At 35.9% G+C, this 24,235-nt stretch overlaps 4 protein-coding genes and 2 non-coding genes across 12 annotated transcripts; 4 read left to right on the top strand and 2 right to left on the bottom strand.

The window, feature by feature from the left end:
• Window positions 1-358: 358 nt before the first annotated feature.
• LOC111806725 (methyl-CpG-binding domain-containing protein 4-like) lies at window positions 359-2,939 on the bottom strand. Its single transcript, XM_023692162.1, has 2 exons — window positions 2,748-2,939; window positions 359-1,099 (listed from the first exon to the last, which is right to left on the bottom strand). The coding sequence occupies exons 1-2, from the start codon at window positions 2,781-2,783 to the stop codon at window positions 596-598; spliced, it is 540 nt and encodes a 179-aa protein (XP_023547930.1). The 5' UTR covers window positions 2,784-2,939; the 3' UTR covers window positions 359-595.
• Window positions 2,940-3,500: 561 nt separating this feature from the next.
• Window positions 3,501-3,582, top strand: TRNAS-UGA. The gene has a single exon. It is a non-coding gene; the product is annotated as a tRNA-Ser (tRNA).
• A 726-nt stretch (window positions 3,583-4,308) lies between these two features.
• Window positions 4,309-4,427, bottom strand: LOC111807859. The gene has a single exon (XR_002817002.1). It is a non-coding gene; the product is annotated as a U5 spliceosomal RNA (small nuclear RNA).
• Window positions 4,428-5,710: 1,283 nt separating this feature from the next.
• Window positions 5,711-9,163, top strand: LOC111806414 (39S ribosomal protein L46, mitochondrial-like). 3 transcript variants are annotated; one of them, XM_023691721.1, is made up of 7 exons: window positions 5,711-5,832; window positions 6,031-6,188; window positions 6,448-6,513; window positions 7,272-7,346; window positions 8,063-8,192; window positions 8,267-8,389; window positions 8,734-9,163. In XM_023691721.1, exons 2-7 carry the CDS (start codon window positions 6,037-6,039, stop codon window positions 8,875-8,877), a joined length of 690 nt encoding a protein of 229 aa, XP_023547489.1. In that variant the 5' UTR covers window positions 5,711-5,832; window positions 6,031-6,036; the 3' UTR covers window positions 8,878-9,163. The 3 variants fall into 3 exon arrangements, with proteins under 3 accessions (XP_023547489.1, XP_023547488.1, XP_023547487.1); XM_023691720.1 differs by having other exon boundaries at window positions 5,717-5,832; window positions 6,036-6,188; XM_023691719.1 differs by lacking the exon at window positions 5,711-5,832 and adding an exon at window positions 5,839-5,935 and having other exon boundaries at window positions 6,036-6,188.
• A 1,034-nt stretch (window positions 9,164-10,197) lies between these two features.
• LOC111807147 (autophagy-related protein 18g) lies at window positions 10,198-19,173 on the top strand. Of its 5 annotated transcripts, XM_023692732.1 has the most exons (13): window positions 10,200-10,795; window positions 12,908-13,360; window positions 13,672-13,942; window positions 14,060-14,109; window positions 14,563-14,734; window positions 14,847-14,917; window positions 15,022-15,876; window positions 15,946-16,097; window positions 16,491-16,627; window positions 16,896-17,150; window positions 17,225-17,419; window positions 17,514-17,573; window positions 18,181-18,369. In XM_023692732.1, exons 1-12 carry the CDS (start codon window positions 10,619-10,621, stop codon window positions 17,537-17,539), a joined length of 2,814 nt encoding a protein of 937 aa, XP_023548500.1. In that variant the 5' UTR covers window positions 10,200-10,618; the 3' UTR covers window positions 17,540-17,573; window positions 18,181-18,369. The 5 variants fall into 5 exon arrangements, with proteins under 5 accessions (XP_023548497.1, XP_023548498.1, XP_023548499.1 ...); XM_023692729.1 differs by lacking the exon at window positions 18,181-18,369 and adding an exon at window positions 19,087-19,173 and having other exon boundaries at window positions 10,198-10,795; window positions 13,672-14,109; window positions 17,514-17,564; XM_023692728.1 differs by having other exon boundaries at window positions 10,199-10,795; window positions 13,672-14,109.
• A 1,416-nt stretch (window positions 19,174-20,589) lies between these two features.
• On the top strand, window positions 20,590-22,528 carry LOC111807146 (LRR receptor-like serine/threonine-protein kinase ERL2). Its single transcript, XM_023692727.1, has 2 exons — window positions 20,590-20,897; window positions 21,025-22,528. Exon 2 carries the CDS (start codon window positions 21,042-21,044, stop codon window positions 22,260-22,262), a length of 1,221 nt encoding a protein of 406 aa, XP_023548495.1. The 5' UTR covers window positions 20,590-20,897; window positions 21,025-21,041; the 3' UTR covers window positions 22,263-22,528.
• The last annotated feature ends 1,707 nt before the right edge of the window (window positions 22,529-24,235 follow it).

The following is a 24,235-nucleotide window of genomic DNA, read 5'->3' as shown; positions in this document are numbered from 1 at the left end:
AAGTTTCCAATTTATCAGCAAAGCTTTTAAGTGGAGCACTTGCAGAACCTCCTCTAAGAGCACTTTTAATTGATTTTTTTCGAAGTTTAACACAATTCATATGATCTTTAAAGAAAAGGCCACAAACTGTTTTTTTCTTTGTTTTTTCTTTTGTTGATAGGATTCAAGCAATCATAATTTAAAAGAAAGCTCAATTTCATTGCATTTAGTAAGTTTTTGGAGATTTTACATGACTTTTTGCTAAAATTGGTGCATGAACTAGAGAATCAAAGTAGATATAGTACAAACAATCTTTATCTAAGTTCAGTTGAAATCAATAAAATTTAAGGTTTATATTGATACCACTCGCCATGTTTGGGAATAAAAATGGATTATTTTCTCCAAAGTCGTTACTAATTAGTCATATCAAACTCACTCAAAGTCCAAGAATATTCAGTGTCATCAAACAAGGCCATATTATACAATACACCACAATTGTCTTAGTAAAGCTAACATGAAAATGGTACAATAGTAGCACTTGAAAGACAAGTCAAAATAGAACCATTCACATGGGTTAAGAACAGCAGCAGAATGCTGCAAGGAGCCAAAGTGATTTTCAGTCAGTATGGGCAAATTCATCCTTTGTTTTCTTAAATCTTTTAGCACTGCTGCTATCTAAGCCCTCTTTCAAGATACTTTCAGGAACAGTTTCTTCCATTAATCTTGGGATTGTAAAACTGAAGTCTGTAAGAGGTACATCCTTGTGTCGTGGATTTGCTCCTAGAAAGGCTTGCATCTCTGTAGGGGATCTCACTGTCTTCCCTGTGGGTGTAACATAGTAAGCATCAAATTTAGAGAAATTCTTTCTGACCACCAAATGTCTCGTGAAACCTTCTGGGGTCTTTGGGATGTTAGGTTTGTCAATGCCCCAAGTTCGAGTTGCATCGTACTCAATATCGGGAGGATCCTTGCAAGAAGTATCGGTTTTCCTATGGCATGTAAAGGGTTCTTCTATCAGCTTGCTTCTAATATCCTCGTACTCTTCTTGGGTACTTATCAACCTCCATTTAAAGCATTCCTCACATTGCGCAGCATACAAACCTACTGGCAGCCGTGTCGACTGTAAAGAGAAACCAATAGCACCTTAGCCTACACCAAAAGAGGCATCCAATACTTAACATGGACTCCTTATTTATAGATGCAACAACAAATGAAGATCCCTTCTAAATTACAATTTGTATGAGTTACACTATTGATATCTGATCACTAAAACCTGAAACTTAGAAGATTGAACAGTGCTCACATAAAAAGGACTCAGGCTTAGTGATCAGTGCTCACATAAAAGCATTAAATGCAAACCGGAGATGGACGACCTACTTTCTTTTCTGACAATCTCTAAGTTCCACTTTAAACTTCAAGAAATGGAAATACTGTCCACCATCAGAAAGTGGGCATCTCATATATATATGACTTCAAATAGCCTTTTGGNAGGACTCAGGCTTAGTGATCAGTGCTCACATAAAAGCATTAAATGCAAACCGGAGATGGACGACCACGGTCCCGACCTTACCAGCACCAGAGGTTTACTAATCAATGAACCCTCGAAACCTACTTTCTTTTCTTTTCTGACAATCTCTAAGTTCCACTTTAAACTTCAAGAAATGGAAATACTGTCCACCATCAGGAAGTGGGCATCTCATATATATATGACTTCAAATAGCCTTTTGGCTTTGTTAAACGAACTAACCAATTCCCAGGAACTCAAAATTTTCATAAGATTCACTTATATTCTAAGCTAAAACAGAAAAGACCATATGCAAAGCATACACTGAAAAACTAACTGAAAAAAATTGAGTGTCCTGGAACAGCCGACTCTGAATATCCAAATGACTCTNGGCTTTGTTAAACGAACTAACCAATTCCCAGGAACTCAAAATTTTCATAAGATTCACTCATATTCTAAGCTAAAACAGAAAAGACCATATGCACNGCCTTTTGGCTTTGTTAAACGAACTAACCAATTCCCAGGAACTCAAAATTTTCATAAGATTCACTTATATTCTAAGCTAAAACAGAAAAGACCATATGCACTTATACACTGAAAAACTAACTGAAAAAAACTGAGTGTCCTGGAACAGCCGACTCTGAATATCCAAATGACTCTCCTTACAGCCATTGCCAACAAACACAACTCACTTCCTCGTTGATGAATTTCAGGAAGATTGTGTTTGAATTGCTGCTTATTGATCTAAAAGAGAACTAAATTCTCACAAAATACTTAGAGATGGACCTATAGACTAAAACCAAGTTCTGCTAAACCGCCTGTTTCCATAGTTAAGCAAAACTCAAGTAATCATCTCCCCAATTAGGTCATAGATTCAAATCTCCTATTTTCGAGAAATTAATGGAGACTTCTGCAGAGTGACAGTTTTGCACCATTGGTTATAGTAAGAAACTACAGAAGTACTTCAAATTTAGCAGCAGCCACATTCAATAATCTTTCCCTAGTAACAGTGAAACATTCTAAACAAAACTCCATGTTCCGTAGTATTCCTTAGACAAGGAAAATAAAGGCGTAACCAGCAGCTCCAAGCAGCATCGGTTTTATTTCGCCCATTTTCTAGTTTCCTACTTCCAATTTGGATCTACAGAATCTAAGGGTTAAAATTTCCGAGAAGCCAAAGGACAGATAATTGAATCCGATCAGAAGGGAAATTATGAAGGATATACAGAACAAATCGGAGGAACAGGAAAGTTTTCCGCCGTACCTTCATCGGCGTTCTTGTAGGTCTGGCAGCGGCCATGTCACCCGACGATTCTCCCTCTGCCTCTGTGGCGTGATCTTCGATCTTCTCCAAGTGGAATTTAAGCACTCATAAAAATTTCAGCAACAAATTGTTTTTGTTAAGTAATTTTCCCGGGAAGAACCCAAATTCTTCAAATTTTGTGTATAATAAACAAAAAAGAAAATGCCCTAATTATAAAATTCTAAAAAAAATTAACCCATTTAATAGATATAACATCTAATTTCTTTTTTTTTCTTTCTTTTTTTCTTTTTTTCTTTTTTTCTTTTCTTTTTTTTTTTTTTTTTTTTTTTTTTTTTTTTTTTTNTAAAAATTGGACCAAAATACATAAAAACACTTAAAAGGGTTTTTATTTAATTAAAAAATTAACCGTTTATTTATGTATGAATAGATTTCATTACAATAAATATTTAAAATAATATCTAGTAAGTGATGCATTGAATATTCAAAGTATTAATGAAAAATTAATAAAGATGATTAAAATAAATGTTTATGCGAAGTTTATTAATTAAAATAAAATATCTAAAAATCTGGAAAATAAAATTAAAGTTGAAAATGTTAAAATATATTATTAAAAAAAATTAGAGACTAAAATAGGTTTTAAAGTAAGGATAAACAAATAATTTTATCTTTGTATCAGTAAATGTCTTATCATCAATTAATTCAAATATTAACTATTTATTAAATTCTATTAATATTCGAATTTTAAGCATCAAAGTCGATATGTCCGAGTGGTTAAGGAGACAGACTTGAAATCTGTTGGGCTTTGCCCGCGCAGGTTCGAACCCTGCTGTCGACGCTTTTACCCATTTTCCATTTTTTTTCTCTTTTCTCTCCCTTTCTAACACTATAAGCAATCCTTCATATCATGCTAATTCGATTTTAAATGTTTAATGTTTTTTTTTCTTTTTTCATAATTCGATTTAAAATGTTTAATGGTTTCTTTTTTTTTTTTTTTTTAATTTTCAATCCAAATATAATACATTTCTAATTTAAATAGGAATGAAAGTGAATGTTTTTTTTTTCTTTTTTCATAATTCGATTTTAAATGTTTAATGGTTTTTTTTTTAATTTTCAATCCAAATATAATACATTTCTAATTTAAATAGGAATGAAAGTGAAAAAAAAGTTGATTAAATTGTTTAAATCAAGTTGTTGATGTTTTTTTTTTTTTTTTTTTAATCTATTTATTTATTGTCAAAATTGGATGTAGAATTGCAGGAATGGATTAAAATGGGAAATTTTCTTAAAAATAAATTTATATTTTTCAAAATAAAAGATCACGAAGTGTTTTTGACGGATAGGAACATAGGCTGTGATCCATATCTAAATTTATTCTTAATTCTATCAAACCATCCTAATTTCACTTATGAGCTAAAATTAAAATGCAATTATAAAACAGAATAAGAATAATTAGATTATAAAAATGCAATCACAAAGAATTCAACATTTAAACTGCAAAGATCAGCAGCGAACAAAAATAGTTCGAGCTAAGCTATGAAACATTTAAACTGCAATTTGTAGGAGTTACCCAAAAAGGGAAACCCTCCAAAAATAGGCGTATGCCGCTAATGAGCGGCGAGCACACGGTATTCTTTAGTAAAAGGCGAAAGAATAGTTCGCTGTGTGCTCACCGCACGGCTCCGTGTCTTTTAACCCAGCTTGGACGCTCATTTTATAGGTGTTTGTCATTTACGCAACTTAGCGACTTCCGATGTGGGACAATCGCTACTTCATCTCCCCCAAGTTCCCTTCCACGGCTTATAAAAACAATAAACCAAGGCTATGTATTCCCATACAACTTCACAAATAATTTATTATTATTTTCTTTTTTTTCTTATTACACAACTCAATTATATTCCAATTATCTTCAATTATCACTTTTAATTAAAAAAATTATCATAAAAAAATTATTTCTAAATATTATCTATTTAGTTCTAAAATATGAAATAAAAAATTAATTATTTAAATTTTATGTTTTAATCTAAACTTTCAATTTTGTGTTTAATAGGTCTGCCAATTTTTTAAAAGCATAAATCAATACATAAATTATAAAACTAAAAATTTAAGCGGATAATTTTAAGGTTATGCTATTTAAATCTCGATATTTATAAAGTGTCAAAACTCCAACTTTCAATTTTACGTTAAATAAGTTCTTCAAGTTTGAAGGTTTTTTTTCGACTTTCAAAATTATATTTAATAAGTTGATTAATTTTAATTTTTTCAATAGGTCAACAACGACGGTTTATTAGACACAAAATAAAAAATTTATAAATGAAAAGTTACTTGAAAAAAAAAAAAAAAAAAAAAAGAAACGAACATCCGTACAAACACTACCCATTTCAAACCAATGCTCTCTTATATGTTAATGAGAGAATTTAACCCGAAAAACCATTTTTATTATTTGATGGACGGGCTATTTCTGGAAGATATGACTTTTAATTACGTCATTTAATGATGTCGGCTTCCCGAAGAAATTAAGAATTTCTCAATAATTTTACAACGTTCCTATTTCTCTAATAGATGGTTAGAACTTCATATGAGTTCGAATCTTATTGAGAGGTTCACTAGGATCCGCGTGTCACGAGATATGGAGCGTTCTAATCGAAGGGTCAAACTTCTCGACCCTATTATTGTAAGGCCGATGCACCAAGCAGCTGGTGTGGGGGTGAACACCTCTCGAGGAGTAATTAATTACGATATTATTAAACAAAAGTTTGAAAATAAATTAATTTAACTATTATTTTAATTTTTACTAGAAAGAGCAAGAAATGCCACGTAAGCTTAAAAATTAATTTAACTATTAAATCATATTTTGATATTTTCTAAAAGCCAAAGATTAAAGGTACAATTTTGAAATCGAGAGAGAAAAATATATTTTACCAAAATGCCCCTCCCGAACGACATTTCCGAAAGGAGCCCAATGGTTAAACTCAGCCCAAAGCCTATAGTATACGCAACCTCCGGCGGCCCAGTTAGAAACAGAACAATAGGAGGAGATTCATCAAAGCGCAGCCCTCGCCGTCGACGGTCACTCTCCCATTCTCAGGTGAACACTTTGCCCTTTGTTAGTTTTCTGTGTGAAAAGCATTCCAATGGCAGCTTATGAATGGATGTACAATATTGGTTCAACCTGTTCTTAGAGCTTCGATGCAAGTTCTAGTATTATCTCTCTAAAAAAATTTCTTGTATGGTGTGTGAATTGTTACTTCTTTTTCTCTAATCGGTTGTGTGTGATTCTCTGAAGTTCAGAATGCAGAGATCGTTTAGTTTAGCCAGTCAGCTCGCTAAGAGGCGAGGTTTTTCGACGAATTCCGAGAAAATTGTGGCGTCTGTACTGTTCGAGAGGCTGCCTGTCGTGATTCCGAAGATTGACCCCGTGGTGTATGCATTTCAGGAGTTCAAGTAGGTCTTTCGTCTTGTATTTCTTATTACGGTCTCTGTAAACTTAGAAATATTGAAAAATGGGGAGAAATGACGGAAACAGGTGCTGTATCTTGACTTGATTTCCCATCAGAATAGTGAATAACCAGGAATTGGAATTCGAACTACGTGGTTAATGTATTATAGCTATTATATGGTCGCAACTTAAATCAAGCAACATCGGTATGGTGTACTCTCTGTGAAAACAGTTTGTCTGATATATCTGCTCGATCGTGATCAGGTTTAGGTGGCAACAACAATATCGGCGCCGATATCCTGATGAACTTTTAGATAAAGCTAATGCCAGGTATGTGATCTATCATTTCGTCTGGCTGTGTCAAGTATAGGATTTTGGATTATGAATTGTTTCAACTGTTCTTTCCTTTTGAACTCTTCTAATTCTTCTTAGGTTTCCATTCCATTGAAATAAGTTTTAACTGATTCTGATGCTCTATATTCCTGAATAGTGTTTTCATGTAAATGCTGCAATAAAATTAGGTCCGCTAACTGGTTCAACCTGATTTGTGAAACTGAAGTATTAACTCTAAGTACTTTTGGAACGGAGTCAAAAGCATCTAAAGAAAGTTACCAGTTATTGGTAATGTTAAACTTTATGACTTCACTGGAGCCTGCTATGTTGAAGCTTTTTGCTGGCAAATATTAGCGTTTCCTTTAGTAGTGAGTCGAGTTTCTTTGACAAGAGAAAAACATATGCCATAGCTTTTAGGTAGTCAAGTTATTGTACATTTGAATCATTTGCTTGGACTATTTAGGTGGAAAAAGACCACCATTGTGTTTTCCTTATCTTCCTGAGTTATCTTAGTTCATTTGGTTGTAAACTGGATGACTGCGGTTACTGGAATCACCAATATATAACTATCGCTAGCGCAATTTCGTGTGCCCATAGCATAATATTTATTTTGACAAGGCAGCCTTAGCTCTTAGTGCCATCAATGTCATTTAGCTAATTTAATGGAGCTTATTGCGCAAAGACTGGATAAATTGCAAATATATGTTTTTTTCTTTCTTTCGGCAATTGTATGACTTGAGCTGCTCTGGTAACAGGGGAAAAGGTGACTACCAAATTGATTATGTTCCAGCTCCACGGATTACTGAAGCTGACAAAACAAATGATAGGAAGTATGCAGTCTTTCTTCATAATTTTGTTTAGAATTGGTTGATTGAAGGTTTCCTTAGCGATGCGACCATCACTATTTAGGAAAAACAGATATGCAATCTATGAGCTCTTGTTCTTGTTCATGCTGAATTATCTTCATTGTTTTGACTTACAAGGCTATCTTGTGTTTCTTCCTTTACTCTTCTAGATCATCAGTTTCCTCTTGCTTCTGTTAACTAACTACCATAAGTTGTGAGGTTATTCTTTTATAGTTGTGATTATGTAATGCTCTTGATTCATGTACAACACTTTTATATCCAAGTGTGGCTTCGGTGTCATGCATATCAAGAGCATCCTGCTACTGTTAGGTGCTTTCAACTCATTTACTTTAGTGCTCTTACATCTATAATACCACGGTTCTACTCGATTCATGATGACCAATGCACCTTGTTTTATTCCTGGGGAAACCTCTTTCATTTGATTCATAAGAAAATTTTCGGACATCATGGTATATCAAATAAATGCTAAATTATCATCACTTGGTTACTAGATCAGGCCATCGGCGTATTTCTTACTCTAGAACTGGAGTTTTAGATGGTGGCTATAAAATACAGCGTCTCTTTTTTTTCTCATTGTTGTTTTAGACAGTCTATCTGATCCAAGTCATTAATTTTCCAGATTCTAAGCTCAAAAGAGAGGTTTAAATTCTGCTTACTTGAATTGTCCCCTTTCCTTTTAGGTCACTGCAGAGAGCACTTGACAGAAGACTCTATCTTCTCCTCTATGGTGCCTCTATTGGGGCACCTGATAAGAAGCCTGTCTGGCACTTTCCAGAAAAAGCTTACGAGACCGAGGAGACATTACGTAAAGTAAGAATTGGCTGCCAACCCTCTTCAGTTCTCTATTTCAACAATTAAACCCTTCTAACTTTCAAGTTCTGCAGTGTGCAGAGTCTGCCTTAGAGTCCGTTCTTGGAGGTCTTTCTCATACATATTTTGTCGGCAATGCTCCAATGGCTCATATGGTTGTACCACCTACAGAAACTGCTCAAGTTCCATCTTTGAAGGTATTCTTCTATTCAAACTTTTACATCATATAAGAGATTAAAGGCTTCACGCTTTGACACTTAGAATCGATTAAATACCATGTGATCTCTGTACTCTAGATTATATTCTATTTTAGTCCTTGTACTTTAGATTGTCCAAATTTAGGCTTTATATTTAAGATTTATTGATTGTCCAATTGTCCAAGAACTAAATTTGGACACTTAAAATACATGAACTAAAATAGAATAAAACTCAAAGTAGTGAACCAAAATGATATTTACCTTTGGAGTCTAGGCTCGAACATAGTTTAGTACAATGAGGTCATTTACTCCTTTGGTTAAAGGCAATCTCTCCTATTTGCCAGCGATTCTTTTTCAAGTCTCAAGTGATCGCAACCAATAAATTCAACATTGGGAAATGTGAAGATTTTGTATGGGTTACAAAGGATGAATTGATGGAGTATTTTCCTGATCAAGCTGAATTTTTCAAGAAGATGATCATCAGTTGATGCTAGTAGACTGACCACATAAGCCTCACATAGACCGTTTTCAATCAACAAATTGATGGTCAGTGTGTAAGTGACTTAGAGGATTGAGTTATAAAATGTTAAATTAATGGTAAGGCCGGAGGCTTTGTTTGTTGCTCTGATGTAAAATGGCCGATGAGGATACCAATTTAGGATCCGCACTTTGGCAATTTCCTCTCAGCTGTTTCTTTGATTACTAGATAGTGTGGATTAATGGTTCAGACCCCTTATTTTGATTTCTCGAACCAACTAGAGTCATCTTTCATATCATCTTGAAATTTTGAATATATCAACTTTTCATTACATTTTTTTGGCGATTTCATTGGTAAGTACGTAAAGGAACCTATTTATGTGCTAAAGAAATTACAAAATATTTATAGTAGGCTCCTAACTTTTTGTACCAAAAGAAATAGATTACTTCCACATTTTTTTAATATATTCAACATGTTTGAATGTATTTGTTGCATAATAACTATTTTGAAAATGAGTCCTTATAGTTAAAAAAGTTTCAATTATAATCCCTAAACAAATAAAGAATTCTCTTTTTCTTTAAAACATATATAATGGAAGATATTAAATTATCTCGAGCTAACCCTCTATAAATTTTCTTAAACTAAATTTTTGTTAAGCAATAAGATTATCAACTTTTTTAGGTTTGATACATATTTTGTTTAAATTCAAATATATTTCAACTATTATTCTATTTTAGTTCTTATATTTTTTATTTTTTAATTCTAATGATGTTGGATAGATCTTATATTAAGTCTTTCAAAGTTTTTTTAATCAAAATTTGTTAAATAATAATAATAATATCTTTTTTCCATGAAAGAAAATATTACATTTTTTTTTAAAAAAAAAAACAAGACTAAAGTCTATTTGGAAGATTTATTTTTTAAAAAATGGATTAACCTTAAATAAACTCTTAAAACTTACTAAAGATTTTAAGATCATATTTACAATCAATTTAAATAATTTTACCGTACAATTTAAACTAATTAAAAGTGTATATCATCGATCAATCCTGTATATATATATCCAAGTAAACAATAAATTATTTGAGTAAGCATTGTAATTTAGCATACATTTTTATGCCGATAAATGTATGTGAAATAAACGGTAAAAATTGAGTTGATTTTTAAAATTAACATAAATTTTTTAATTTACATGTAAAAAGCGGCGGCTTAAAAAACATTGGGTAAACGGGCGGCTTAATTTAGTAACTATTTGCAAAGTGGTCCTCAAACATTAAAGGTTTTGAATTTCACTACCCAAGGAAATGACTTTTTCTACATTCACCCCCGAAATATGCGGGAAGAACGGTCGACACGCAGAAATTCCGAGGGAGGAAACTATAGTTATGAAAGCGACAGAACGAATGAAAACGATCATGTTTTGGAGCTATAATTGCGATTGCCAGAAACAGAGCTTTTTCTTAGTCAACTTCCGATAAAGTGAAATCGAGTTCTCAAGTTCTGAGCTGAATTTCTTTGCGTTTGTTTAAAACTCTGCAGTTTTCGAATGAGATACCCGATCGTCGGCGGCGATCGGAGATGTTCTTCGGCGGTGGTACAGGAGACGGAGTTAGTAACAGAGGTGATTGATGGTGAGGCTGATGATTCTGATGGTGATTTGGAATGTTGGTCGAGTGAGTTCGTAGAGATAGTGTTGTGTTGCTACGGTGATACTTGTCGATAAAGCTTAGAAGAAGGTTTTGTGAGGGCTGATGAAGAAGGGGAAGGGAAGGAACCTCGGGCTTTTGCCTAACTCTCTGAAAATTATCTCGTCGTGCTTGAAGACGGTGTCTACAAATGCCAGTACCGTTGCTTCGACGGTCCGCTCGGCTGGTGCCTCGGTTGCCGCTTCGATTTCGGCAGCTTATTCCGAGGATGAGAAGGATCAGGTGTTCATTTTCTGCTGCAATTACTTATGGCCTTTTATTTTAGCTTATCGATGAATGCTTGCTTGATATTGTCAGTGATTCCTCGGCAACAAAATATGAACATGTTTTCGTGGATTTCTCTCGATATTTTTCCATGAATAGCATCTAAGTAAATGGGAAACCACTTGTTTTTTACAAAATGTTAGATAAGACGTCGACACTTGTTGATTTACATTTGACCAGGAGTACGAATGAGAGTGTAGTAGCAAACATAGGGCGGATAAGCCGGAAAATGGCAAGACGGTGGGAGGAGGCCTGAGAAAAACGGGCAATTGTAGTTCTTATCCACCCTCTCAGGCCCTCACTAAAATAGAGTATTGGGTTTTCTTTTTTTGTGTGAAACTCTTTTTCTTTTGTTAAAATCTTCCTACTTCGATTGAGATTACAAAGGGACACTAATTGTGGAAATAGAAGGGTTCTAATTGTAGATTTCTTCAAAATGAAGATGTTACGATCGCACAACAACGCACACACTCGATCTAGATGAACATAAAGAACAGGAGAGACAAAATGCAAGGAGGAGTATTGGCTAAAGGTTTATATTGATAACTTCCGGTATGTACAGTAATAGAGAATATAGAGAATGCATAAAGTACATTTTCAAATCATGCCTAATAGAGTATATGTGCGGTTCAGTTTACTATGTATAACCGTTGGCTAAGCTATAAATAAGCCGCAGAAAACTTAACAGGAGAAATCCAAGAAGGAGCAACAAAAACTGTAGACTCCCAAATTTTCATTTGTAAGCTAACAAAATTCCACTTAGGGTGAGCTTCAGAGGATGACCTTACTTGAAAAGGATATGACCTATAGGTTTGTACAGCTCTATCCTGATGAGCTTTAGATGTCTTTGGGAGGATAAAAAATGCTCTTTATCCCATTAAAAAGAAGTTTAAACAATTTCCTTCTGTCCCGTCAGATAATTAGAAATGATTTTGAAAATTCTAAGAACATTTAAAAATGCACTTCAAGTGCCAGAATAGTATTCAGCAATACGTCAGTAGTCTTGTTGTCGTGATGAACACCTCAAAGGCTACAAACAATACCATCCTCTATGGCTCTGCCAACTTATAGAGGATCATGTGAACACCAAAGCTGTTAAAAACGTTCTACGCTAACAAATTAATGGCAGTATTGAGAAACAAATGTCTGGCATCTTACTGTGATCTTATACGAAGGCAGCACCAACTAGGATGGAGAAGCATAGTAGTATCCTTTCTACCAGTTTTCTGCGGGTGAAAAGGAAATCTTGACCCTCTTAGAATAATTGGCCATAATAAGAATAATTGGCCAAAATAAGCAGGATTGGCGATTTTTTTTTTTTTTTTCAAGTTTAGGAAGGCCTACTATCCACCACTCCACCTCTTGTCTGGTGCCTTAGACAAAGAAAAACATTCCAATTTTCAATTAAAGATAGTGGTTCTTCACCTCCTTATCAATTTAAGTTCTTACTAAAACTAAAGACGTGATTCAGGACTCTGATAATGCTGAACAGAGAAGTTCAAAAACCTGCTAATCTGAAAAGGTGAGGAGAATTGGAAGCACAGATAATTCATAATCCAATTATCAAACCACGAGTTTACACTATATCCATCTTCGGACTGAAAAATAGCATTCGAAGAGAACGAGCTATGGAAAACCAGGGTCTATGAATGGAGGCTTTTGTGCCCCAACTGCAACTTTCCAGCGCAAACTTGCTGGGAACAATTCTAAACCATAAGTAATTTTGGTACCAAAGAGAATTGCTTTTCTGTAACTTTGTTCAGTACAGAGTTCTTTTTTTGGTCAATCCAGGACAGTTTAGAGTACGCAGCTTCTTGTTGGAATGTTCATGAGTTATTTTGTTATCACACGGTATTTTTTTTTTCTTTTACAAATTTGTATTTGGGGCGTTTTCTCTGATCCCTTCCTAGAAGAGATATCTTGTCTCCTGGTCCTTGCTTCTCCCTTTTGATGTACTGTGGTGCTTTATCTTTCCTTTTATATGTTACCTCAAAATTCTTATCTTAAGCTTTTTTATTAGCTTCGGTTGTCTTGTAAACTATGTATATGTTCGTTATGACTTTTGAGCAGGTAACTTGGGCTGGTTTTGACATTCTGGAAGTCGAACCATCTGTCATAAGGCACGTTCTCCTAGTTGGTTATCTGAGTGGATTTCAAGTACTTGACGTGGAGGATGCTTCTAACTTCAAAGAACTTGTTTCAAAGCGTGGTGGCCCTGTTTCATTCTTACAGATGCATCCTTCTCCAGCAAAGCCTGATACTCCAGAAAAGCCTGATAGTCATGATCTACTCAGAGGATCACACCCTTTGTTGCTGATTGTTGCAGGAGAAGAAAGTAAGGATATAGCTGTGGGACAAAATCATAGTCCTATGGGTGTCCACCGAAGTTGTGCCAACTCTCACAATGCTGTTCAGTTTTACTCCCTCAAGTCTCACTCTTATGTGCATGTTTTGAGATTCAGATCTGCTGTTTGCATGGTTAGATGCAGTGCTCAGATAGTAGCTGTGGGCCTGTCTACACAAGTAAGGACCAAAATGACTGACAACTATGGATATAAAATTGTTTTGATGGTAACAACTTGTTGAAGAGAATGTTCTAACATAGAGAAAATGCACTGACGAATAAAATTTATGATGATCTGCATTTCTGTTCAAGTATTGTTCAAATGATGCACTCCCCCGGAACATCCCCCCCCCTAGTTGCAATTATGATATGAATTATTATATTTTTCAGTTGTAGGATCTCTCTTATATAACTTCTTAGATTATGAATGTAATATTTCCAGCATGTTGTTCATGAGACATTTTCTAACTGACTTGATGTTTGGTGGCAGATATATTGCTTCGACGCAATCACCCTTGAGATTGTATTTAGTGTTTTGACCTCTCCAGTTCCAGAGATATCAGGACAAGGAACCACTGGGATTAATGTTGGTTATGGTCCCATGGCTGTGGGTCCGAGGTGGTTAGCATATCCTGCTGTTGGCCCATTACCATCAACCACTGTTCCATTAAGTTCACAAAGCCTATGCCTCTCTCGGGGTGTTAATCCCTCATCTTTGCCATGCAGTGATAGGACAACTGCTCATTATGCAGTGAAGTCTGGTAAGCAACTGGCAGCTGGAATTGTCAGTTTGAGTGATATGGGATATAAAGCATGGTCCAAGTACTGTCAAGATCTGAATCCTAACAAGTCTACTTTATTGATTGAATCAAATTCAGGAAGGAAAGCTGGAAGACATGCAGGAATCGAAGCAGATTATCCTGGGATGGTTAGTGTTCACTGTCGTGAGTCCAATATGTTACTGGAAATTCATGAATTATAGTTTTCCTTCCATTTTCAGGAATATGAACATCATGTTCTGCATCATTCTAAAAGACAATAATTTTTTCAAATATTTATGTTGCTTATGCTTGAACAGTGAGTTCTATCTATGGTTTTGTTTATTTTTGTAATGCTTGAGTCACCCATTTAGTTCTTTTGGCATTTATATTCAAGGTAGATTTTCATTATAAAGAAATGGACTTCATCTTCTTGCACAAATTAGACCTTTAGTTTAATCTGTTCCATAAATTGAAACCCAAGAGGGGAAAGCATCTGACAGTCATGATGTTCATAAAGTTTCTCTTTATTTTCTTAGCATGGGGTGAGAACCTGGAAAATCAAACGTGTGAAATGTTGAATTTTATATCTTTGATTCATTTGACCAAAATGGTTATCGTAGGTTGCTGTTAAAGATTTTATTACTCGGGCAATTATAACTCAGTTTAGAGCTCACACCAGCCCATTGTCTGCACTATGTTTTGATCCTAGTGGGACACTTCTAGTGACTGCATCGATATATGGGAATAACATCAATATCTTCCGAATCATACCGAACTCGCACAGTGGATCAAGTAGTCGAAGCTTTGACTTCAGCTCTTCTCACGTCCATCTTTACAAATTNATCGATATATGGGAATAACATCAATATCTTCCGAATCATACCAAACTCGCACAGTGGATCAAGTAGTCGAAGCTTTGACTTCAGCTCTTCTCACGTCCATCTTTACAAACTGCACCGTGGAATAACATCAGCTGTTAGTACAAATGTGGTTTTCTGATGGTAGTATACTTGGTCTTCATCTTCCTGTGTTTTAAAATTTTCTTAGCTTTTCCATTTTTCTGTCTACTTATCTCACAGATGATCCAGGATATTTGCTTTAGTAACTACAGTCAATGGGTGGCAATTGTTTCATCCAAGGGGACGTGCCACGTTTTTCTCTTGTCTCCTTTTGGTGGTGAAGCCGGATTCAGAATTCTTAATTCTCAGGGCGAAGAACCATGTCTGCTTCCAGTTCTATCTTTACCCTGGTGGTCCACATCATCACTTAGTTTAAATCAGCAACCTTTCCCACCTCCACCACCTGTTTCTCTGTCTGTTGTGAGTAGAATTAAATATAGCAGCTTTGGATGGCTAAATACTGTAAACAATTCAGCTGGTTCAGGAAAAGGTTTCGTGCCTTCTGGTGCTGTTGCTGCTATTTTTCATAATACACTCTCTCACAATATTCAGCATGTAAACTCAAAGCCCAACTCCTTGGAGCATTTATTGGTTTATACTCCTTCAGGTCATGTAGTTCAGCATGAACTTCTGCCTTCTTTTGGTGCTGAACCAAGTCTCCACAGTTCAAGAACCGAATCAAGTTCTTTCTTACATATGCAGGAAGATGATCTTAAATTAAAAGTTGAGCCTATCCAGTGGTGGGATGCATGTAGAAGATCAGATTATTCAGAAAGAGGGGAATGCATCATCGAATCCACCTTTGACAGGCAAGATGTAGCCAAAACCAAAACCAAAACGATTCAGAATGGAAGAACAAATACCGAGGAAACGTATGATTTTGATTTCCAGGAGTTGAATGATGGTTCTAGTGCACAAAATGTTCTTAGAGTCAGAGGTCAATCTGGTATATCTCATGAGCAATCCCACTGGTTTCTATCAAATGCAGAATTACAAATAAGCTCTGGAAGGTTACCAATTTGGCAAAACTCAAAGGTACTTCATGTGTGGGAAGTATTATATCAATATCTTGACACATTAATACTCTGATTTGTTCTACTGTAGATTTACGTAATGACTTGTCCGAGAATCAGTAGTATAGCTGGTGGAGAGTTCGAAATCGAAGAAGTCCCAGTTCAAGAAATTGAAGTCACGGAGAAGGAACTGTTACCTTGTTTTGACCATTGCCTCAGCCTCAAATCTGACTGCAATGACAGGCGAGTACAAGTTATTAGTTTCAACATCCTACAGAATAATTCTTGCATCATATGGGTTTCTTAAATCTTTGTAGAATATAGACTTGGGAACATTGAATCTTGAGATCATTGAAACTGTTTTAAGATTTACGTTTCGAAACTGAATTTTATAAAACTATATTATTTTAAATTCATTTTCATCCTACAAAATTTTACTTTTCTGATCAAGTTTGATAAAACAAAACAGGTTTAAATTCTATTTTGGTATATGGATGTGTATGCTATTCCTTTTTTGGTTTATATATGAGCTTTAACATTTGTTGTGATCACTCTTCTCTCATTTGTTGTGATCTTTTGTTAACAGAAGGCTCCTTTTATAAAATATTGACTGGTTGGTTGTTTTTGTGGATTCAGAGGGCTTGTTTTGGGAAGATGTTCCAGTCCTACTTCTTCCGAGACGTACCAGTCCGTGGTCAAAGTTACTGAAGAAATCGTCGTTATTTGTCACTCCAAACCTGCATCACTTAGCTCCACAGAGAGCTCAGATGGGGGTGAGAAATAAAAATCCTCTTGAACTTATGAATGGCTTGTCTGTTTAAACTTGTTACTGCTTCTATTTGTTGGTTTGGATTCCTTCCGTGCTGTGAGTTTATAGAAGAGAATTGTGCAGATCAATCTTTGATTGGTGTTGATGCTATTGCCAATCCTTTTTATGACATATCTTCTTTCTTTCTTTCTTTCTTTCTTTTTTGGTTCAAAACTTCATCTAAAGATAAATTAGAGCATGGTTACCCATACTATCCTTTTAATATCATGAAGGTTCATCGAGAAGGATGGAAAATTTTATTGATTTTGATCAAGCAAGCTGCGAGAAGTCTTGTACTCCCCTTTGTCATCATCTAAATGAGATGTATTGGGAAAAAAGAGCAAGCGAGTCATGCATGGCTCCAAAATCCCCAAATATTCTATCTACTCGAGTCGAAGGTTCGAGGATCGATGGTTCCCCTTGTGACTTATACTTCTCAAACAGCGATTTCGATTTCCCTTCCACTGAACAAGTTTCTTTGAACAAAGGTGCGACTAATGTATCCTTTTAAGCTGTGAATCATATGCTCTTGTTGCCAATAGTGCTAACTTTGAAATTGCAGTTACTTTTGAACACACATGCCAGGAGGAACCTTGCAAGGCATTGGAGGATAATGAGGATGATGATGGTTGCCAAGATGTAAATGATATTTCAACTGATCAAGAGCCCAACCGTAGTAGCAATATCGAGTATGAAAACGTATGTAGCGATGAGAATGACAAAATATTTGGTGACATGGTCACCTCTTCTGAAGAAGGTTGAACCCTGAAACCTTGGCCTTCTAGATTTATCAGTACTTGATTCCTTTCTTTGTTTGGCAGGCTGATCTAATGAATCTCTAAAACTTGCAGATCTTATCGTGGTTAAAGGGTGCTAAATAAATATCATGCCCATCTGCCAAAGTATGTGAATNATGAGATGTATTGGGAAAAAAGAGCAAGCGAGTCATGCATGGTTCCAAAATCCCCAAATGTTCTATCTACTCGAGTCGAAGGTTCGAGGATCGATGGTTCCCCTTGTGACTTATACTTCTCAAACAGCGATTTCGATTTCCCTTCCACTGAACAAGTTTCTTTGAACAAAGGTGCAACTAATGTATCCTTTTAAGCTGTGAATCATATTGCTCTTGTTGCCAATAGTGCTAACTTTGAAATTACAGTTACTTTTGAACACACATGCCAGGAGGAACCTTGCAAGGCATTGGAGGATAATAATGATGATGATGGTTGCCAAGATGTAAATGATATTTCAACTGATCAAGAGCCCAACCGTAGTAGCAATATCGAGTACGAAAACGTATGTAGCGATGAGAATGACAAAATATTTGGTGACATGGTCACCTCTTCTTAAGAAGGTTGAACCCTGAAACCTTGGCCTTCTAGATTTATCAGTACTTGATTCCTTTCTTTGTTTGGCAGGCTGATCTAATGAATCTCTAAAACTTGCAGATCTTATCGTGGTTAAAGGGTGCTAAATAAATATCATACCCATCTGCCAAAGTATGTGAATCTCTCTCTCTCTCTCTCTCTCTCTTGTATAGATCTTGTGAATGAAATTTCTGAAATATGTGAAGGTTTTTGTAACTGTTGGTGGAATAATATGAAATATGTCCATATTTGTAAAGTGTTGGCTTGGAAGATTACTAAGTAAACTACTTGTAAAAGAATTTCCAAGGTGTATAAAGGGAAGTTTCATGATATTTTTATATTAGGGTTCCTTCTTTTTTTGTAGTTTTTGTTCATCCAAATAGTTTGTTCTTTAGGATTTTAGGGTTAAGAAAGATGTTTACCGNTTCAACTGATCAAGAGCCCAACCGTAGTAGCAATATCGAGTACGAAAACGTATGTAGCGATGAGAATGACAAAATATTTGGTGACATGGTCACCTCTTCTTAAGAAGGTTGAACCCTGAAACCTTGGCCTTCTAGATTTATCAGTACTTGATTCCTTTCTTTGTTTGGCAGGCTGATCTAATGAATCTCTAAAACTTGCAGATCTTATCGTGGTTAAAGGGTGCTAAATAAATATCATACCCATCTGCCAAAGTATGTGAATCTCTCTCTCTCTCTCTCTCTCTCTTGTATAGATCTTGTGAATGAAATTTCTGAAATATGTGAAGGTTTTTGTAACTGTTGGTGGAATAATATGAAATATGTCCATATTTGTAAAGTGTTGGATTTTTTTTTTTTTTTTTTTTTTTTTTTTTTTTTTTTTTTTTTTTTTTTTTTTTTTGTGTAGTTTTTGTTCTTCCAAATAATTTGTTCTTTAGGATTTTAGGGTTAAGAAAGATGTTTACTGGTCATATTTTGAGGTTTATACTGAATGTGATGATTGTATAATGTATGTTGTGGTTGTGAAATCACACATTCGTTGGAGAGGAAATTGGAGTAATCTTTATAATAGTGCGGAAACCTTTTCGTAATAGATGTGATTTAAAATCGTGAGACTGACAGCGATACGTAAGGGGTTAAAGCAGACAACATCTACTGGCCGTGGGTTTTGATTGTTACAAATTGTATTAGAGCCAAACATTGGATGGTGTGCAAACGAGGACATGAACCTTCAAGGAGGTAGATTAAGGAGTTTACAGAGTGAAATCAGGTTCATGGTTGAGGTTCAGAAAGCAAGATTCATTCTAGTTTACGAACCTCACACTCCCTACCGGTCTTCATGGCTTTACTTCTTATCGAGTTGTTGTGCTCTTCTCCCCATGAGATCCCACAGTGGTTGGAATGAAGAACGAAACATTCGTTTATAAGAGTGTGGAAACTTTTAGTGAGGCTGACTGACAATATGTACTGGGCTCAACAGTGGTTGTCGCGGAGATTCACTACTATTTTTACCATGGTTCATTTATCATATTAAAATTCTTAAAGTTTACGAAGAAATTGGTTTGAACAAAGGCTAAAAGATGGGAAGAAATCTTTCCAAATAAATCGACATGAACGTAGCTTTAGTCTGTTCGTCTCTTATTTCATTTTTTATTCCACACACATTCCTTTATTTATTTATTTATATATATATATATATATATCGACATGAAGGTAGCTTTAGTCTGTTCGTCTCTTATTTCATTTTTTATTCCACACACATTCCTTTATTTATTTATTTATATATATATATATATATATCGACATGAAGGTAGCTTTAGTCTGTTCGTCTCTTATTTCATTTTTTATTCCACACACATTCCTTTATTTATTTATTTATATATATATATATATATATCGACATGAAGGTAGCTTTAGTCTGTTCGTCTCTTATTTCATTTTTTATTCCACACACATTCCTTTATTTATTTATTTATATATATATATATATATAAAAGTAATAATCATTTCTGGTGACGCGAGGATTTTGAGTCCTCTGTTCTAAACCGGTAACACGAAGATTTTTGGTCCTCTGCTCTACCAACTGAGCTATACCGGTTGTCATCCTTATTTATTTTCATAGCAAACTAGTGAGACGAAGATCTTGAGTCCTCTGCTCTACTAATTGAGCGATACCGGCCATTTCTTACATATTATCCTTATTTATTTACTTTTTTGATATATAATAAGTTAGTTTTGATATATATATAGATATAGTTATATTCATGTATAAAATTGAATTTATTCGGGAAAATATTAATTACCATTTTATAAATGGAATAAAAATATATTTCAATTATGGTATTTGTTTTATATAGTATTTGTTGACCAACGTGCATTTTCGCGTGACTATTATAAACTTAACGCCGTCAAGTCCACATCAACCAAAAGCTCACGGCCGTCACGCTCTTGACCTCTCTGTCTCTTCTTCCCCAACCAACCCACCATCTCCGGCACGTGACCACTGTCTCCAAAGCCTTAATCCAAACCTCCAGGCTCGGACAACCGTTTGCCCTCCGAACCTAAACCCCCTCAAACACAATAAACAAACAAATAAATGAATATTCTGCCATTAAAGAAAGGAAGAAGAGAAAGCGTTTTTTGGTTCGTTTGGTGTTGCAGAGAACTGAGAGCGGCTGTGGCTGTAGTCATTGAATCTTCTCTCTCAAGCCATTAAAGTTCTTCCAAAAGCAAAGCCAGTACAGAGATTGGAGATTTTGATTTTGATTTTTTTCTTCTTTTTTGTTTGAGGATTCTGTGATCTTTTCTCTGTTTGCGTCTTGTTGAAGCTAATCGATCTCGCGGTTAGGGAGTTTTTTTTTTGTTTTTGATCTCTCTTTTGCAGGTTTCCGCCATTAATATAGAGGTTTCTCACGAGATATCCTCCTTCATTTTCAACCTATTGTTTGTTTATCACGGGAAAGAGTTCTTGAAGTATCCAGTTGGTTGCACTATTTAACTGTGTTGTGTTTGTGTTGGTTTCTCTCTATCAGAGCTTGCTGTTGCTCTAATGTTGGAGGAGAAGAAGCAGAGGGATTTGAGGATGCGGATGAGGAGCTATGTTGTGATTTTGTTGTGTCTGGTGCAATGCTGTTGGTTTTCGGATGCGATTGTGGATCCGATTGATTTTTTGGCTCTGCAATCGATACGGAAGGGTTTGGAGGATTTGCCGGGCTCTAATTTCTTCGCGTCTTGGGATTTCACGGCTGATCCTTGTAATTTCGCCGGTGTTTTCTGTGATTCTGATAAGGTCGTTGCCCTAAACCTAGGGGATCCTCGTGCTGGTTCGCCTGGTTTGGTTGGCCGGATCGATCCTGCCATTGGCAAGCTCTCAGCACTCACAGAGTTCACCATTGTTCCTGGTCGAGTCTTTGGAGCTCTGCCAGAATCTCTCTTCCAACTGAAGAACCTCCGTTTTCTCGCTATCAGTCGGAACTTCATCGCTGGTACTCTCCCGGCGAATCTCGGCCAGCTTCGGAGCTTGAGGACTCTGGACCTCAGTTACAATCAACTCACCGGAGAAATTCCTCGATCTATTGGAACGATCACGGAGTTATCCAATGTCATCCTCTGCCATAATCGCCTCACAGGTTCAGTCCCTATGTTTCCGTTCCGTAGCCTTAATCGTCTTGATCTGAAGCACAACAATCTCACCGGGCCTCTTATCCCGGACTCTCTTCCGCCTTCTCTCAACTACCTCTCTCTCTCATGGAACCGCCTCAACGGCCCCGTCTTCCGCCTCCTCAGCCGCCTCGACCAGTTGAACTACCTCGACCTCAGCATGAACCAGTTCACCGGAACCATTCCAACTCAGATCTTCAGTTTCCCGATCGTCAACCTCCAGTTGCAACGGAACCTCTTCACCGGCCCGATCCAGCCGGTTGATCAGGTGGCGATCCCGACTGTCGATCTCAGCTACAACCGTTTCTCGGGTCCAGTATCGGCAATGTTTTCCTCCGTGCAGAATCTTTACCTGAACAACAACCGCTTCACCGGTGAAGTTCCAAACAGCCTTGTGGATCGATTGTTGGCTGCGAATATTCAAACTCTGTATTTGCAGCACAATTTTCTGACCGGAATCGAGATCAATCCGACGGCGGAGATTCCTCTGAGTAGCTCCTTATGTTTGCAGTACAATTGTATGGTGCCACCAATACAGACGCCGTGCCCAGAGAAGGCCGGCAAACAGAAAACCAGGCCGACGGAGCAGTGCGGCGAGTGGAGAGGGTGAAATCTGGAAATTCACATACTACATCAGGGGCATAAGTGGAAGAAAGTAAGTAAAGGTGAAAAAAGAAAATGATTTTTTTAAAATTATAAAATTACATAGTTTTGGATAATTAATTCATGAATGTACACAAATCTCTGAGGGGGAGTGGTGTGTTTTTTTTTTTTTTTTTTACTTTTAAATATTCGTTTATTTATGTAATTGTTTTTGGAGGAAACCTATGAATGTTTCTCCAATTATATGTATAAATTCGATTTATTTTATTATTATTTATTTTTTAAAACTCTCTTCTATTATCGGTTGAACGATGCTAAAGAGAAGAATTAGGGTTTTTTCTCTTCTTTTTTGTACGTTTTATGCAGTTCGTTCATGAACATTAAAGTCAATGTATAATAGACTCTTTTAATTTTCAATTTTGTGTCTATCAGATTCTTGGATATTATAATGCGTCTGATTCATACTTGAACATTCAATTTAGAAAACATTTTTAAGTTAGAACATTCAATTTAGAAAACATTTTTAAGTTAGAACATTCAATTTAGAAAACATTTTTAAGTTAAGTTCATGAATCTAATAAATATGAACACGTAGACTAAGGGACTAACCTAACATGCAACTTAACATAAAAGTTAAATATACCTTTTTTTCGTTCTAAAAAGAAGGTTAAAAGATAAAAAGGGTTGAGGCTCAACAAATGGGGCCATAATTAGTAAGCGAAGATTCTTAATCACTTAAAAAGTGATGACTACTTTATCTTTTATGTTCATAATTATTCTAAGTGTTCTTAATAATTTATCGAAGTTTCTTCCACAAGTAGGATTAGCGGGCCATATTCTATTATTAAATAAATAGTTTATCTTTTCATGTCTCGACGTTTTCGCGTTTTTTTTCTTTCTAGTTCGTTATAATTTGTTTCTCATAACAATTTTAAGTTGTTTCTCGTTTCAATACAAGTGATTCGTCCAACTTAATACTATTTTCATTAGCTACAAATAGTTAAATAACGTTAATATGATTTCACTAACAGTCGCCTAAAAGAAATAAACGACGCAAACTAACGTAATGAAAATCATTGCAAAGATATCACGAGTTTCAACCATACTGAATCGAAACCCGTAACATGTTTGTCGTGTATTATTATTCTTTGCTTTGCTTCACAAGAAATTTAAAGCAAATGCAAATAATTGGTAAACCATTATAGTAAAGGCTTTTTATATTAGAAGTAGGAGTTGGACCAACTGCTATCAATTATGTTTCTGATTCAAGAAGTAATAGTCAGCACACTCAATAATGTGTGGCTCTTTCTTACAGCCTCCTCCTCAACCTGGTGCACAAAATTATTTGTCTCTTTAATTCTCATATTCAACACTTTTGAGTACCTTTCATGGAAAGTTAATATCGAGTGGCCTGCGTACATCTTACGTGATAGGACGGGCCTAGCTAGATAGACATTTGGGTCTCGGGACCCTACTCGACTGCCATATAACAGCAATAATGATGGTAGAGCGAGTTCGTTACCCATCAATAATTTAGCTAACCTTGATGAACTTATTAGATCCTTTTCTTGTGACAAGAGGACAAGAGGACAAGATGTCCTCCATTTAATGAAGGTCACTAACTCCTACCAGTAAAACACAACTACTGGGAAGAGGTTTCCACACCCTTATAAGGAATGTTTCTTCCCCTCTCCAACTGATGTGAGATCTCACAATCCACCCCTCTTGAGGGCCCAACGTCCTTGCTAGCACACCACTCGATGTCTAGCTCTGATACCATTTGTAACAACCCAAGCCTACTGCTAGCAGATATTTTCCTCTTTTGCCCGTTACGTATCGCCATCAGCCTCATGATTTTAAAACGCGTCTGCTAGGGAAAGGTTTCTACACCCTTATAAGAAATGCTTCTTCCCCTCTCCAACCGATGTGGGATCTCACAATCCACCCCCCCCCCCCCTTGGGGGCCTATTGTCCTCGCTG

The sequence above is a fragment of the Cucurbita pepo genome, chromosome LG12 (genome assembly GCF_002806865.2).
Source record: "Cucurbita pepo subsp. pepo cultivar mu-cu-16 chromosome LG12, ASM280686v2, whole genome shotgun sequence".
NCBI lineage: Eukaryota > Viridiplantae > Streptophyta > Magnoliopsida > Cucurbitales > Cucurbitaceae > Cucurbita > Cucurbita pepo.
The sequence above is the reverse complement of the archived record's forward strand: the minus strand, read 5'-3'. Positions and strand labels throughout refer to the sequence as shown.